The sequence below is a fragment of the Trichechus manatus genome, unplaced genomic scaffold, assembly GCF_000243295.1.
Source record: "Trichechus manatus latirostris isolate Lorelei unplaced genomic scaffold, TriManLat1.0 scaffold00019, whole genome shotgun sequence".
Taxonomy (NCBI): Eukaryota; Metazoa; Chordata; class Mammalia; order Sirenia; family Trichechidae; genus Trichechus; species Trichechus manatus.
This window is the reverse complement of record NW_004443955.1, coordinates 14080717-14098643: the sequence shown is the minus strand read 5'-3', so window position 1 is coordinate 14098643 and position 17927 is coordinate 14080717. Positions and strand designations below refer to the sequence as shown.

Here is a 17927-nt window from a genome sequence, read left to right as displayed (position 1 = left end):
TGGGTGGTACATTTTTTCAACAGTTTTTCTCAGCTCGTTAATAAGCATGGTGGAACAGGGTAACCAGGAAACAGAGAGAGCCTAAATGATTGCTGGATTTTAAAGTTTGTTCAATTCTTGAATGTTGGTTTTGCTAATACCCTCTACCATTCTCTGAGCTTAGCTAGCATAGTAAGAAAAGAAAATGTCAATATTTATATGTAATTCTGTAGTTGCCTTGTCTGCTTTTTCTTGTTTTTGTAGTTCTTTTATTTTTATTACCTTTTGATAGTAACTGGTGTCATTTATAACTAACGTTAAATGGTCTCAAGCAGCATGAATATTTTAGTCATTCTTTTGAATAATGATTTGAACATGAATATTTTTAAGGTTTTTGCTTTAAACCAACCTTTTAATTTCTATAATACGCAAACTTATATCAACTTGATGTTTAAAGCAAAGTATTAGGACTAAATTATTGAGTTCCTCTGATAGAACTACACCATGGCAAACACTGCCTGTTGAAAATCATATGTGATCATCAACAGATAAATAATTATATAAATTATAGTATGTGGGCATGTATGTGTGCATGCACAGATTAGCGATTGTGCCACAATAAAAAGAATGAGGTAAATGTTTATATTCTGATATGAAAAGTTTCCAAGATAATGTGAAAGGAGTGTCCAAAAAAAAAAAATTGCACCATGGCAGCAATGTGGAAATACATCTTGAGACAAAAAACACCAGTGAATGGTTTCAACTGCGCAACACTTCAAACTGATATTTCCCATCAATGCAGTGATTCCTGTCAAGACAGGACTCCCCACTTTACCACACAAAATTACATTGACAACTGAATTTAATGTTTCACCTAACCTTGGCTGGTATTGTTAGAAGCTAAGGACTGCTTCCATTTTTATTTATTAATGACTGAAATTCTTGGGGAGAGAAGCCCTGTCAGTTCTCTTTACTGTCTCTTGTGGCTGTCTGTCCCCTTTCCTACCACCTAAATTTATGCCCTCTCATTTTTTTTTTTTTTTTTTAACTTCAGTGACTGCTGGGCCTCCCTGTCTTCCTGTTTCCAGGGTCGTCTCCTATAATCTGCCATCTACTCCACTGTCAGGACTGACTGAGTAGTGGAGAAATCTGATCACATTACTGACAGTGGGTTTTACAAGAAGAGGCTTGTCCAGTTCACTAAATGCAGGGTTCTAATGGTCAGTTAAGGAGCCATGGTGATGCAGTGGTTAAAGTGCTTGGCTGCTAACCAAAAGGTTGGCAGTTCAAACCCACTAGCTGCTCTACAGAAGAAAAATGTGGCAGTCTGCTTCTGTAAAGATTTACAACCTTGTCAGTTCTACTCTGTCCTGTAGGGTCGCTATGAGTTGGAATCAACTTGATGGCAGTGGGTAGAATGGTCAGTTAAATGGTTTAAATGTTAAAAAAGAAAAAACTATGCAAACTTTCACTTTCAGAGTAATTAAACAAATCTTAATACTACACCTGCAGCTGATTCTACCCTTGAAGTGTTGGTATTTAAAGTTCTCTTTTATTTTCATCCTCAGGAGCAGGATCACCATTTAGACCAGTCAAGGTTAGGAGCTTTGGGCTATTGGTCGGTTGACCTTCGGCCTGGACGCAGAAACTGTGTCTTTTGAAGCAGTTCTAACCCAAGCCAGCTTTTATTGAGCAGGTTCCCCTCGTTACAGGCAGCCTTGTTTGCCACAGCAATAAGACTTTTTAGCCCTCACTCCTTAGCTGGGGCCATCTATCTCTCTATCAGCAGAATTTGGATTTTTTTTTTTTTTTCCTCAGAATCAGGTCCTTTTCTCCAAAGTGTTTTGTCCCTGAAGTTTGCCAGCATTATACAGTCTAGCACTTAGCCCTCTTAGGAAATTTGGCCTTGTTTTTTAGAACCTCAAATCTTTGGGTCAGTTACATGGTACTGAATCCTTTTTCCATATGTGGTTTCAAAAGCCACTAAGTCTCTCATAAAAATCATCAAATAAGGACAAGGACTTTTTTTTCTTTATCCTCAGCTCCTGGAACAGAACCTTATGTTTGTAAGCACTGAATAAACTCTATGAAACTTTGGTCCTCCTCTGGTCTTATTATTCTGAGATAAAGAGACCCCCTTGTAAATGTTGTATTTATGTATAAGTAGCACAGTTTCTAAGATTATATGACTAACTTACATTCTGTACCTTTGAATGGCTACCTGAATGTATTAGCTATCTGTTGCTACATAGCACATTACTCAAAACTTGGCAGCCTAAATTAACATTTATTATCTCATACATATTTTGAGAGTAAGGAATCAAGGAGTGACTTAGCCAGGTGGCTCTGGTCAGTCTCTTATAAGGTTGCAGTCAAGTTGTCAGCTGGAGACTGCTGCGTAGCTGACCACTACGACAGCTATGTAGTAATTAATCGGCCAAAATATACTCCTAAAACAATTCAGACTGAATTCACAACTTCGAAAATCTACAGAAAACCATGGCCTCAGGTCGAGAATGCTGAAAGTGCAAAATAATTGAATCAAAGGAAAAATATCAACTAATCCCAGTGCATGATTCCTCATACTCCTGCTCCAGCCTTGCTCCGGCACAAGGCCTTGCAATAAGCTAAGGCAGACCAAGAAAAACTAAGGAGGACTAAGTGTGATTTGAAAAGATCATCAGAGAGATTAACTCTACTCTGTGGTAGGCAGAATTCTAAGATGATTTCCACTGAGTCACACCCTTATATAATCCCTTGCCCCTTAAGTATAGGTGAAACTTGTGACTTGTTTCTAGCCAATAGAATTTTTCAGAAATGATGGAATAGTTATCCCTTGATGAGGTTGTATTATATAAGACTCTATTATAGTAAACTGGAGAGAGTGATTCTTCTCCTGGCCTTAAAGAGGTCAGCTGCCATGTTGTGAGACAGCATATAGCAAGGGCCACGTGGCAAGAAACTTTGGGGACCTCAGTCCAATAGCCACAGAAACTGAATTCTGCCAACAACCGCATTACGTTGGAAGAGGACCCTGGGCCCCGGAAAGGAATGAAGCCTGGCCAATACCTTGATGTCAGCCTTATGAGGCCCAGAGCAGAGGATGTAGTTAAGCCATGCCTGGACTCCTGACCACAAAAACTGTGAGATAGTAAATGTATGTTGTTTTAAGCTGCTAAATTTGTTATGCAGCAATGGAAAACTAATGTACACCCTAAATCTGGAAAAACTAAAAAAGTAATCAGGCTGATCAAAGAGCAAGGAATACAGGAGAGGAATCTCTGAAGTCCATGTGATTTAAGGGCCAGGTGCCATATAAAGGGCCAGGAGAGCAACTGAAAGGGACAAACACAAATTAAAGGGACAGTGTAATTTGAAAGATACGTGCAGCTTAAAAGGGGCATCTTCCAAACATAGAGCTTTTAGGGGAGAAAAAAAGACAAAAAGGAAGGAAAAAGTGCTGATGGACAATTGGAGGATGAAGTAGAAAAGAAAAAGGGGAAGTTTTAAGGTCCTGTAAGACAAACAAGAAAACCACAAAATTGGATAACACAACCCTTTCTCCATCACCAAAACAAGCAAAAGATCCAGCTAAAGTACTTAGACTTTGCTAGACCAACAGAAAAAGGTGCCATTAAACTAGGAACCATGCAAAATGCCTCAATATCATAACAATGAACAAAAATAAAGTCCATGCAGAACTGTTGTAGAAAATCGGGAGAGAAAAATCATACACATCAACTGCAGAACACCCCCCCGCAAAAAAAAAAAAACCAAGAAACAGAAGAAAACTAAGTCTGCACTCTAGACCAAGCTAAGTAAACTCAAACAGGCATTTCAAGATACGAAAAATCACCTTAAACCTGAAATTCTAAAACTAAAAACAAAAATAGGGAGAAATAAAAAATAAAAAGACAATTATAAATAAAGAATAAATTATAAGATACCCAAAGAGAATAGACTCAAATGAAATTTTAATAAGGGACATTAAAGAAAAACAACCAAGAGAATGAAAACGACATAAGGAAAGAAAATAGTGGAAATGGATGACAAAGAAGGAAGAGTATTCATAGTATCAGAGTCTCTGAAAAAAGAAAAACAACAAGGGAACAGAGCTAATATTTCAAACTATTAAAAAAAAAAACTATCCAGAAATAGAAAAATACCTTAATCTACACATTGACAGTTTACTGGGTACCTGGGAAAATTAATCTCCTAGTAAAACTTAGATTTCAAAGATAAAAATAAGATCCTCAAGGGTTCCAGACAGGAAGACCAAATAACTTACAAAGGCAAAAGAATTAGACTAGCATCAGACTTTTCAAAAGCAAAATACAAAGTAAGGCAACGACGGAGTGGCATTTTTAAAAAGCTCAGTGAAAGAAAGTTTGAACCAAGGATTTTATACCCAGCCAAGGTGTCCTTCAGATATGAAGGCTTAGGAAAATAATTTTCCACATTCAAGAATTTAGATAATATTGTACCCATCAGCCTCTCTTAAGTAATTAGAACAGGGGTCAGCAGACTTTGGCCCATGGATTAAATCTGGCCTGCTGCCTATTTTTGTAAATAAAGTTTTATTGGAATATAACCTACCAATGTATTACCTGTGGCTGCTTTTGCTCTACAACGGCAAAGTTGTGTAGTTGCAACAGAGACCATATGACCCACAAAGCCTAAAATATTTACTGTCTGACCCTTTACAGAAAAAATTTGCTGACCTCTATATTAGAGGATGAACTTCATTCAACCAAGTGATGAGTGGGAAAACTTCAGCAAAAGAACAGATGGTGAGCATTTAAAAATGTATAAAAATACATTTAAGACTAAAACAAAGGTTATAATGAGGGTGGAGGACTAATGTCCAAATGTTATAAATCATGACAAGGTAGAAAGAATGCAACTATAAAAATGCGAAGAGAAGAAATAGGAAAATTGACAAAGCATATTATTGTATAGGCAACAGGAGGGTGTTAAATGATACTAAAACAAACAAAATCTGGTATACCAGATAATAAAAGGATAAATATGAAAATAGGGGACTAAGGGAAATAAAAAGAGGTAGAAGTACATATAAAAATACAAAGCCTCCTAAATTCCAAAAAAAAAAAATTGTGAATAAAAGAGCAACCTTGCTGAACTCAGGATTCTTTCTTGAAATGGTAAAATATATAGACCTTAGTCCTGAAGTTAGTGTCCCATTTAATGCAGAAACAACAGAGGCATTTCCTTTACAATCAGAACAAGGCAAGGGTGTCCCTTATCTCCACTGCTGTTAGCATTGTACCAGAGGTATTAGCTACTGCGTTTAGACAAGAGGAATCAGTTAGGTGCCATTGAGTCGATTTCCAATTCATAGCAACCCCATGTGACAGCAGAACTGCCCCGGTAGGGTTTTCTACACTGTAATCTTCAAAGGAGTAGATTGCCAAGTCTTTCCCCTACGGAGCTGCTGGGTGGGTTCAAACCACCAAACTTTTGGTTAACAGCCGAGCGCTTAACTGTTGCTCCACCAGGACTCCTTTTAGTTAAAGAAAAAAATGGGTAAAGAAAACCAACTCTGTTTGCAAATAGCACAATAGTATACCTGGAAACCCCCAGAGAATCAATCAATGATACAACTAACTCAAAAAAAGGGTTCAGTGAAATAACAGGATATAAAAGCATACAAAAATCAATAACCTTCATATGCACAATTAATAAATAGAAAACATATTAGTAGACACAACATCATTTATGGGAGCAATAAAGATGATTAAATACTTAGGAATAAATCTAACAAATGTGAAACCTTTACATGGAAAATTTTAAAACACACTTGCAAGACACAAATGTATAAGTTCATTACAATCCCAAGAACAACTACAAGGGCAGACTAGCCTTACCAGGCATGTTTTATAAAACCCTCTATACTTAAAACACTGTATTTCTGGCACACGAATAGACAAGTAGATCAGTAAAAGGTTCAGAATTAAACAAATTATCTATGGCAATTGTGGCAAAGATGGCATTTGAAATTCCTAGGATAAAGATGGAATTTTTAATAAATGATGCTGAGACAACTGGATCACCATGTGGAAAGAAAATATTCGCTGTTATTCCACATTGCACACAAGAGTAAACTCCAAACAGATTAGGATTAACATGTTTAAAAAAAAAAAAAAAGCAGCAGCCAAGGAAGTACTAGAAGAAAACGTGGGTGGATTTTCCTTTAACCTTGGGTGACATACAGAGGCTTTTTAACTATAACTCAAAAATCCAGCGGCAATAAAAGACTGATAAATTTGACTACATAAAGACTATAAAAATTTAACATGAAAGAAACACCTTGTTGTTATTAGGTGCCTTCAAGTTGGTTCCAACTCGGTGACATTATGTACAACAGAACCAAACAGTGCCTGGTACTGCACCTTTCTTACAATCATTGCTATATTTGAGCCCATTGTTACAGCCACTGTGTTGATCCATCTCATTGAGGGTCTTGCTCTCTCTCTCACTGACCCTCTGTTTTACCAAGCATGATGTCCTTCTCCAGGGACTAGTCCCTCCTGATAACATGTCCAAAGTACATGAGTTGAAGTCTCTCTGTCCTTGCTTCTGAGGAGCATTCTGGCTGTACTTCTTCCAAGACAGATTTGTTCATTCTTCTGGCAGTCCATAGTATATTCAGTATTCTTCACCAACACCGTAATTCTTCTGGCATCAGTTCTTCATTCTTCCTTACTCATTGTCCAGCTTTTGCATGCGTATGAGACGATTGAAAATACCATGGATTGGGTCAGGCACACCTTAGTCCTCAAAGTGACATCTTCGCTTTTTAGCACTTTAAAGAGGTCTTTTGCAGCAGATTTGCCCAATGCAATACAGCATTCGATTTCTTGACTGCTGCTTCCGTGGGCATTGACTGTGGATCCAAGTAAAATGAAATCCTCGACAACTTCAGTCTTTTCTCCATTTATCATGATGTTGCCTATTGGTCCAGTTGTGAGGATTTTTGTTTTCTTTATGTTAAGGTGTAATCCATACTGAAGGATGTAGTCTTTGATCTTCATCAGTAGTGCTTCAAGTCCTCTTCACTTTCAGCAAGCAAGGTTGTGTCATCTGCAATCTCAGGTTGTTAATGAGTCTTCCTTCAATCCTGATACTGTGTTTTTCTTCATAGACCAACTTCAGGAATTAATTGCTCAGCATACAGATTGAATAAGTATGGTGAAAGGACACAATCCTGATGCACATGTTTCCTGATTTTAAACCAGGCAGTGTCCCCTTGTTCTGTTCGGTTGACTGCCTCTTGTTCTATGTGCAGGTTCCTCATGAGCAATTAAGTGTTCTGGGATTCCCATTCTTCACAGTGTCATCTGTAACTTCTTATGATCCACACAGTCGAATGTCTTCACATAGTCAATAAAACACAAGTGAACATCTTTCTGATATTCTCTGCTTTTAACCAAGATCTATCAGACATCAGCAGTGATATCCCTCATTCCACATCGTCTTCTGAACTTGGCTTGAATTTTTGCTAATTCCCTGTCAATATACTGCTGCAGTCACTTTTGAATGATCTTCAGCAAAATTTTACTTGCGTGTTATATTAATGATGTTGTTCAATAATTTCTGTGTTCGGTTGGATCACCTTTCTTTGGAATGGGCACAAATATGGATCTCTTCCTGTCAGCTGGCCAGGTAGCTGTCTTCCAGATTTCTTGACATATTCAAGTGATTGCTTCCAGCGTTGTGTCCATTCATTGAAACATCTCAATTGGTATTCCATCAATTCCTGGAGACTTGTTTTTCGACAAGGACTTGTTCCTTCAGTGCCATCGGTTCTTAATCTCATGCTACCTCCTGGAATGGTTGAATGTCAGCCCGTTCTTTTTGGTATAGTGACTCTGTGTATTCCTTCCATCTTCTTTTGATGCTTCCTGTGTCATTCAATATTTTGCCCATAGAATCCTTCAATATTGCAACTCGAGACTTGAATTTTTTCATCAGTTCTTTCAGCTTGAGAAATACTGAGCATGTTCTTCCCTTTTGGTTCTCTAAATCCAGGTCTTTGTACATTTCATTATAATACTTTATTTTGTCTTCTCGAGCCGAGAAGGGCCTTCCAACCTGAAGAGCTCATCTTCCGTCACTATATCAGACAGTGTTCCACTGCTACTCATAAAGTTTTCACTGGCCAGTTTTTTTCAGAAGTAGATTGCCAGGTCCGTCTTCCTAGTCTCTCTTAGTCTGGGAGCTCCATTGAAACCTGTCCACCATGGGTGACCCTTCTGGTATTTGAAATGCCAGTGGCATAGCTTCCAGCATCACAACAACACACAAGCCACCACTGTAAGACAAACTGACATATGAGTGGTGGAGAAACACCTTAAACAAAGTCAAATGGTAACTGACAGCTAGGAGAAAATATTCACAACAATACACCACAGACATGGGGTTAATGTCCATAATATATAAAGAACTGGAGAAAAAATGGAGAAAAGACATAAACAGCCAATTCACAAGAAGCATTTATATAATTGACTCAGACATATTAAAAAATAGTCAAACTCACTTGTAATTAGAGAAATGCAAATTAGAACAACACTGAGATACCATTTCTCACCTCTCAGAATGGCAAAATTAAACATGACAACATGTTTTGTTGACAAGATTGTAGGGAAACAGGTACCCTCATGCTTTGCTTGTGGGAAGGCAAATTGGTATAACCCTTTGGAGGGAAATTTGGGTAATACCAAAACAGTATACACATGTACTTACCTTTGACCCAACAATCCCACTTCTAGGAATGTGCATTGAAGGTATACCTCCAACAATTATATGTATATGTATGTGTAGGTTTGTATATATACATAGGTTTCTGGATCGACCGTATTTTTACACAAATAACACGCACGTTCTACGTTTGTAGGCCACACCCTCTCCCTGCGAGGTATTTTCATAAGTGCACTATGCTAATTTTTTTTACAGCAACATGTGGAAGAGGATTGGCATGGTGACACTTGTGAGGGTGCCTTGCGGGGGGAGGGCATGGCTAGCAAACAAATGCAGAAGGTGCACGTTATTTGCATAAAAAATATGGTATCCACTAAAAGATCATAGAAGCAATGACATCTCAGTAGTAATCAGCACACTTAGCTCTCAGATCTTGGTTTCTAAATGCCATACTCCAATAAAAGGAACTAGGACATCTTGGAGAAGTGATTGATTTCAAGCTTGGGGCAGGGATGGATGGATTAAGGCATGCCGTGGCCGTAAACACTGATAATCTGTGGTGCCCCCTCCTCTGCTTATTCACACATTTGAACAGGATATGTGGGTTGTATACATACACATATAGATACGTGTGTGTCTTACCTATCAATGATGTAACTTCTTTTTAAATGTGACTGTAATATTAGCAACTGAACACAAAAGTGGTATATGCAATTTTAGCGGAATGAGATGAACTGGATTGTAAAATTTTTAGTGGTTGTGGGGTGCTAAGATTTTTACTGTATACTACATTTTCTACAAAAAGAATATTCCATGTATTCTACAACAAAGAAAATGAGTCAGTGAACTTAGTTGTTTCAACAATGTAAAATTCTGTCAGTCGCCCATAGCAAAAAGTTGACTTTACCAGTTTTGCTTTAAATTGCTCAGACTTCAGTTTTAGTGCATGTTTCATAATAAATGCTATAATTATAAATGAAGAAATGAAAAGATGACATAAAACAAAGTTTAATGATCAGAAAACAAATATTACAACAGATTACTGTATTTTATTTTTCGATAGCTCTTTCATCTCTAACATGTTATAATTAAAAACATTTCTTTCTACTCTGCTCTTGCAAATTTTTCAGTGATGTTGTCACAGTTAAACTGCTGAACAATATCTACTTCCATGCATAGTAAGGATAATGAATCGAATTTTTCTTGAATTGTTTTACGCTGAGGGTTTTCGAGTCTCTTTAGGGATAAAAATGAGCATTCTGTTGTGCAGTTTGTGTTCATTAACGTTAAGAATATGCATAAAACAATTTCAAGGTTGGGAAATACTCGTTGTGTTTTATCTTCTATTATGAAATCATATGTGCCTACATAAGTAAAATTTGTTTATCCTGAATCTGTAAACTTAGTTCTCATGTAAGAATGAAATTGTCGCTCTTCTCCATAAAAGGTTGTATTTAAGTCATTGGAATAAGCCTGCACTAATTTCTTGTATGCCTTCATGCATTCTTCATTAGGTATATCCACATTGTTTAAGAAACAAAATCTATTTGAAAGAACTTCATACACTTTTGCCTTTCTTTTCATGCAAGATTCCAGTGTGTCAATGGTGGTGTAGTATGTGGTTACAGAAAATTGACCTCTGGCATCCAGTACTTGTGGAGCACTTCTGTCATTTATGGCATGCATGTTTCTGATGCTTCTGCAACAGTGAACTTCTCGATAATCAGTATGTGTTTTGTTGTGTTTTCAAAATTTTCAAGATCTTTTCTTAAAGTATATAAATACCCTGTTAATGACAGATAGAGATCTTTGCATGTCTTTAAATTTACTTTTGAATCTTGTGGAGAGTCTGACTCGTCCGATGAAAATGCTGCGATGTATTATTCCACATAACTAACAAATACATACTCTAGTGTTTACATTCTGTTGGCAATGTTTTTAGCTTCCCTTTCGGTATCTCCTTTTGTCTGGTCCTCAGCAATATTTTCCAAGGCATCTAGAATCTGAGTGTACGATTCCAGGATTGCACTCGTTGCTACAGAATACACGTCCCAACATGTATTGGAAAGATATTTTGATTTTCAGTCATTGCCTAAATATGTTTTAAGAACTGCCCATCGGTGAGTAGAGGCACCAAAAGATACGTAGAGTGACTGAACAGCAGAAAAAAAAAAAAAACTGCTCTGGACAACAATCTGTTGAGCTGTATCCTACAAGATGAAGTGTTGTCCTTTGTTGTGTTACCATGTTTTGAGATGTGACCTGCTAAAAGTGGATCAAATTGAGCAACAAGTTCAAGTAAAGCCAAAAAATTTTCATTTTGTGGGAACCCAAACACTTCATTTCTCTCTCGAAAAGATAGTACACATTCAGAGATCATTATGACAGTAACGAGTTGCAAAACAACTTTCCAGTACTGACATTCTTTATTAATTTGTGTTTCCAGTTCATGAGCTAAGCCAAAATCATGTCTTCGGTTTAAATATGACAACATAAAATCTCTGTGAATTGAACTGTTTTCATGTTTATCAATCATATTTGAATTGCGCCAATCAATAAATCCATCCATAGAAAATCGAGAGTTAAACGATTTAGAACTGAATAGTTTGCAAATGAAACAATATACAGAGCTGACTAATGGAGAATACAGTAGTCACTCCCTCTTCTAATTCTCACCATTAGCTTTGTACTCTTAAAATATATTCTGGCTACACAGCCTTGTTTGTTTACCATCCGGCAATTTTTGGCACAGATTTTCAAATGGTCCACTATGATGTTGACAGTCACTTGGCCCTGTTTTGATCCAATAATTTACATCATTAGAAGAAAAATTTTTCCACAAAGCAAGATCTGTATTTCTTTTATTTATGTGGTCTATAGATACGACAATTTCAGATTCTGAAATAGTTTCACTTTCTGCATCACTCTTATTTTTTTTTTTTTTTTTTACTACAGCAAGGATTGGATGCAGAATTTGTAACAAATTCTGTTATATTCATATTGCTATTAGTAATTTCAGTACCAGCTATACTACTACAGTGAATTGCACCAATTAAACTTCAGTGTTTTATGGAAGAAGTCTCTTCTGATTCATTACATTTTAAAAAGGAAGTTCATTTTGGATTTTTCTTTAGGGATTCACGGATCCTTTTCTTTTTATCTTCTGCGAGCGTTTGTTTTTTGCTCCGCTTAGTTGTTGCCATTTCATTTTACCTGGTTATAATATTGTCACTTTTAAATTTGGTTCTACTGTAGCAAATAAATTTGTATAATTGAAAATAAATAAAATTTATAAAACAAATAAGATTTATAATATAAAATTTACATTTGAATTTGGACGTTAGCACAAAAAGTTATCTTTGAATATTAGTAAGTAAAAAAATTGATTTGGAACATGTAATTTTGTTCTTCAGTTCCGAGATAGTCAAAAGAAATAATACAAGGCAGTCAGAAGTAATTTTATTCGTTCATCATAGGATGTTGGCTGGCGGGCCTTTCACAGATTTTCATGAGTGTTTTTCATCTTGAAATAATACTTAAAAACTCGCTCACTCACTTTCTGTCTTTTGATGCTGCATCTTCACAGTTCGTTGGACTACTGCTGATAACCATTGGCAGCGAGAGTGATCCCTAAAAGCATAATACAAATACAAGGGTATGCTCAGTCTGAAGACACATTTTTGTTTGCATTGCGCAGAGCAGGACCAGATACATCAAGAGTCACATAATTATATTACCACTGGCGCATTCTTATGTGGTTGACGAGAAAGAACTGAACGTTAGGTTATACCTGATCAGTCCAAAATGAAAAGGAAATAGAACTGTTATCGTATACAAAATTTTTAAATATACATTTTATTTCCTTGGAATCGTTCAATTCCCATATTTGGAGATACGTACATAATTGATGTAACAATAGCACTACTTCTCAAGAAGCAAGTTTTGTGAGTCATGACACTATCAATCAGTTTCTTGAAAGAAAGTCAGTCTGAAGAGAAATGGCAAATAAAATACATTTAAATAATTTTTGTTATTTAAACATTTATTTCCTTGAAGAATTACTCAATTTCCTTACGCTGAGGTACATAAATATTCTGATAAGATATAAGCGTAACGTTCTGATAAATGCCTTTTGTTGCATTGGAAGAAGAATTTAGAAACACACTCATTGTAGCAAAATAGAAGCATTTTGCATCATGAATATTGAATTTTGCATCCTCTTAATGTGCCTAATACCTTGTTTATTAGCATTTATAGAGTAATGTCAAGCACTGTATCCCCCTCAGCAAACAATAAAAAATGAAACTTTTCGTGTTAGATAAATATTAATATTTCAAGTATTTTTGGACGCTTGCTCTGTTAGTATTATCTATATGTATGCCAGATTGCGTCCGCGTGTATGCCAAACATATTTTAAAGATACAGTTATAAATATTATTGTTTACCAAACTTAGGACATAACTATATGTAAATGCTATACAGTTAAAAAGTAACTTGATTGAATTCATTGCAGTGGTCACCTTATTTGAGTTCTTTCGCTTTTGCGTGACATCTGAGACTGGAGTTCCCATTGGTTGTTTACCAGGACATGTACAAGAGTATACCCTTGTGTTTGTATCATGGCAAAAAGTATTGTTGGCCCTCCTGGCTGGAGTTGCTGGATCAGCAGATGTGGATGTACAAGATGGTTCTCTCAAAATGCATCAGAAGCCTATTACCTATTAATACATTGTGCCCTTGCCCAGTAACTACTCATGTTGGATCCAGTTGCATATTGGGTGAATGTAGCAAGAGTTAGACTGGACAGCCCACCCCCCACCTCTTGTTTATTAGAAAGAAATAGTATATTCCCAAGAGACTCGCCTAGATAATTAGCTTCATTTACACGGGAGGGGACCATAGGAGACACATGTCACTGACAGTGTTGAAGTAGTAGGAGCCTCATAGCTTAAACAACCCTGCATGTGGGTGCCCTGGTGACCCTGTGTGAACTTTCTTTCCTGCGGGCACATTCTCATGCACTGGAGCTGGTATCTGTTTCATTTAGTGCCCTGCCTGTTCCCTTCCACTGCGGCGCTCACTTTTCCTTGTGTCCTGTCTGTTTGTCATCTATGGGTCTTTGTTTTGGACAACTGGTACCCGTTTGGTTGTTGCCCTAAGTACATACTTACCTTACTTACTGGGTAATCCATGCCTAGGCAGGGAAAATAAAAGCTGATTCTCTGGTGCCAGAAAGTTAGGACACTCTTAAAAAAAAAAAAAGAATGGGTATCTGTTGAAATAACACAAGAACCAATCTGAAGCTGCTTTTAACTGCCAAAGTTGGAACATTTGACCAACAGAATAAATGGTAATAGTGTTGAGTTTTAACCTGTTAGTAATACAATAAATATCTGTGAGTCCATACTGATAAAAACAATCTTCTTTATAGAAGAATTTCTAGTAATAAATGTAGACAGAAAGAGGGTGATGGTAAGTCCCCATTAGGCAGACTCTACATTATTGTTGCAAATAGAATCCATCGATGAATGCTCAAATTAATGGGTGAAAATTTGTGAAAGAGCAGTATATTTACATAATTTCAGGGTTGTAGTCATCTGAAGGCTTGACTGGGCCTTGGAGGATCAGCTTCCAAGGAGGCTCATTCCCATGGCTATTGCCTGGAGGCCTTAGTTCCTCCTCATAAAGCTGCTGGAATGCCTTCACGACTTGGAAACTGTCTTCCTTAGAATGAGTGATCCGAGAGAGAGCAAAGAGGGAGCCACAGTCTTTTCTACCTTATTCTGTTTGTTAGATGTTTTGAAATCACCACATTGGGAAAGAGCGTCTCCAGCCAGTGGCAAAGTAATTCATTTTTCTCCCTAAGAGTTGCTACTTCCCTTTTCATTGCCTGTCCCCAGTGCTGTGGTGACCTTTCTCTCCCCATTTGGGTTCCTCTTTTTATAGCTTGCTCCAGCATGCTTCCAGGGCACAGTTACTGTAATGGGACTAGCAATGGGAAGGAGGACTGTAATGTTAACCCTTTCTTACCTCTCCCCCAGGCACCCTCCCCCACCCACACCCCACATGACCGCCTCTCACTTTCTTTAACAAATTGTCCAGGACCCTAGGTTCACTCTGTGGACCCATATGATTATACAGGCCTCCCTAATAGCAATGATCATATTGTATTACAGCCATCATTTTTCATGTCTGTGAACATCTATTAATGACATTCATGTGTATAGCTCCGAAGACTAGCACAATGCCTAAAAGGACTGTAATGGGTAAATAGGTTTTCTTTTGAACGTAAATGCATCTAAGACCCTCCTAATTTCCCTGTGTGGGCCCTTGTTTTTCTTAAACTGTAGAAAGACAAGGTGGGAGACTTCTCTTCAGCCTGCTTCCTATTTTCAAAAGCAGAACCCTAGAAAACTGTTCAAAGGTTATGTGCTTGCTTCAGTGAGCAGAGGGTTAGCAAGGCTGCTGAGGACTCTGTTGTGTGCCGCTGTGGGAATGAAGACAAACAGCCCTACTCAGTGAGTGCTGGGAGTGGGAAGGACAGCTGGCCAAACCTGCCGGGCACTGCAGGTGGAAGACAGGAAGGGCTGGCCTTGCACTTGGAAGTGTCTCTGCTTCCCGTCTGTCAGGACATGTCCCTCAGCTCTTTGCATCTTACCTCCTCATTGAATCCTCCACTCCTTGCTTCCGCCACTGTCCTGCTACTTCGGGGAGACTTTCTGAATTCTCCGTCTTTCTGGCATACCTATTCTTGTTGCAAACCCTTTTTTGAGGCCTTCCTTCTCACCTCTTCCCATTCCTCGTACAGATCCATTCCCAGCCCTGCTCACAGGCCCACAGGTCTAGTCTAGCCACTTTGTGTAACGTATTTTTCCTATGGGAAAAATGAAACAACTAAATAAATAACCAAAAACAAACTAGTCTTAAATTGAAATTGCCTGTAAGAAGTCATCGAATTTTTATACAGGAAGAAAATTTAGTAATATTCTAATCCCAGTTTTCTCATTTTACAGTTTAAGAAATCAAAGTCCAAGTAGGTTAAGTAATTTTTCGAAAGTCATGTTTTTTGATCCAGAATTTAATGATGCAGCTGGCATAATTTCACACTCAGAGTTAAATCTACATTTTTTTTTCTTCCATAATGGGAATTTAGACTATTTCTAATATTGTTTATTAGATTTTACATTTCACATTGTATTGGTACATATTTATAGGAATGATAGCCCTTCTCTTTCTCACCCAGATTTAGGTCGATCTCGAGAACTACAATACGTGTATGTGGATAACAACGTTCACCTGAAAGGCTTGCCATCCTATCTGTACAATAAAGTCATCGGGTGCAGTGGGTAAGGCTGCGTTCTTATCTTATACTTTAGCTCAACTCTTTTGCTAGTTTTGGGTCTACTTCTATTTTGGGTCCAGTTATAACTCAGATGTGGATGAACTACTTTTGATATTCTGTTCAGTTTTGTCTTTAGCCTTAATATGCTAAATTAAATGTCCATAGGAAATAAGAATGTTGGGCAACAAATTTAATTGCACTTTGGGTTTAGTTAGTAAGCTGTGGGTTCAGTTATTAGTTGTGTTTTTATTTTTCAGCCAAAAGAAAAATGAGTCTATGTGCACCAATAAACTTGATGGTATCAGTCACAGAAATGAAAGGAATTAGCATTAATTTAGAAGCTTCTCTTCCTCTGCACTTCATTGTAATGACAGTTTTACGACAGTATCAGCCCTGGTATCTAGGACTTCACCCACTGGAAATATTTAGAAACCAACATTTGAGATAGTCCCACAATACAAATCACGATTCTAGCAACCAAAACAGATGCTTCAGATAATGGGAAACGATAGGCTTTTCTTTTCAGAACAGCAATAATCCTTCCCTCTCAGTCAGGCTTTTAGAAAGATGGCTTCAGCTTCTGCTTTTGTAACAGCGGGCAGAACCACCTTGAAGTGTTTTCCAGAGTGGTCTGGCATTAAGATAGGACCACTCAGCTATAGAAACCGCTTTTAACTCGTCTTATTTTCCCCACTTAAGTAGCCCAGGGATATTTGGAACCCTGTTGGCATGGCTCCAGGGGCTGAGTAGCATGCAGTGATTGCTCCAGAGGGGGAATCCTAGGAGTAGTGGCCTTCCCTCAGGAAAAATGATACAATCATTATCTCCAAAGAACTCTAGATGAGTTCAGTGCCTGTTTCAGAAATAGACTGATGAAATCCAAGCCCAGAGATACATTCCAGAACCTTCTGTGAACCAGAGATAATAGAATGTGTGGAGTTTTTAGCTCTGATTTTTCTCCAGCTGATTGTGTCACAGCTGTGATACTACAGAGTCATTAATCCTAATGAGTTCTTAAAAGTATATAGAATATAGCCTAATTTTTCCAGGTGGTAAGTAAAATGCCCTCAATCACCATGATACACTGAATGATGCAAGCAAGCTTCAAAGCTCAAGGCAGTTTTCCCATATCAAAACCTTCAGAGACTGCACTGAAATGTGATTTAGTCTTTATCATAATTAAGAATAGCTTTTACTTAAGAGAAAGAGCCTTCTACTTTGATGCTTCTGTTTGTGTTGAGTGAAGAGATATTTTTTAATAGTTGACTTGATATAACAGTGGTAGTGAATTTTCTGAGAGCTCTAAATGGTGAGAAATAAATATTAGGGCAAAATATGAAAATTTTTAGGTAATCTACATTCTTTTTTATTGTGCTTTAAATGAAAGTTTACAGTTCAAGTTAGTTTTTTCATACAAAACATTATACACACACTGCTATGTGACCCTAGTCGCACACCCCATACTGTGACAGCACACTCCTCCTTTCCACCCCGGATTTCCCATGTCCATTCAACCAGCTCCTGTCCCCTTCTGCCTTCTCATCTTGCCTCCAGACAAGAGCTGCTCATTTAGACTTATGTATCTACTTGAGCTAAGAAGCGTACTCTTCGTGAGTATCATTTTATATCTTATAGTCCAGACTAATCTTTGTCTGAAGAGTTGGCTTCAGGAATGGTTTTAGTTTTGGGCTAACAGAGAGTCCGGGGGCCATGTCTTCTGGGATCCCTCCAGTCTCAGTCAGACCATTAAGTCTAGTCTTTTTACTGGAATTTGAGTTCTGCACCCCACTTTTCTCCTGCTCCGTCAGGGACTGTCTGTTGTGTTCCCTGTCAGGGCGGTCATTGGTGGTAGCCGTGCACCATCTAGTTCTTCTGGCCTCAGGCTGAT

General features: G+C 37.7%; 1 protein-coding gene across 2 annotated transcripts in view; it reads left to right on the top strand.

Moving 5' to 3' along the window:
* Positions 1–17927, top strand: part of LRRC28 (leucine rich repeat containing 28) — a 236409-nt gene that overhangs the window by 165062 nt on the left and 53420 nt on the right. For both annotated transcript variants that reach the window (XM_004372654.2, XM_023727874.1), the window contains one exon: positions 15941–16043. In XM_004372654.2, coding sequence (XP_004372711.1) covers positions 15941–16043 — 103 coding nt within the window. The remainder of the gene's footprint in view (positions 1–15940; positions 16044–17927) is intronic.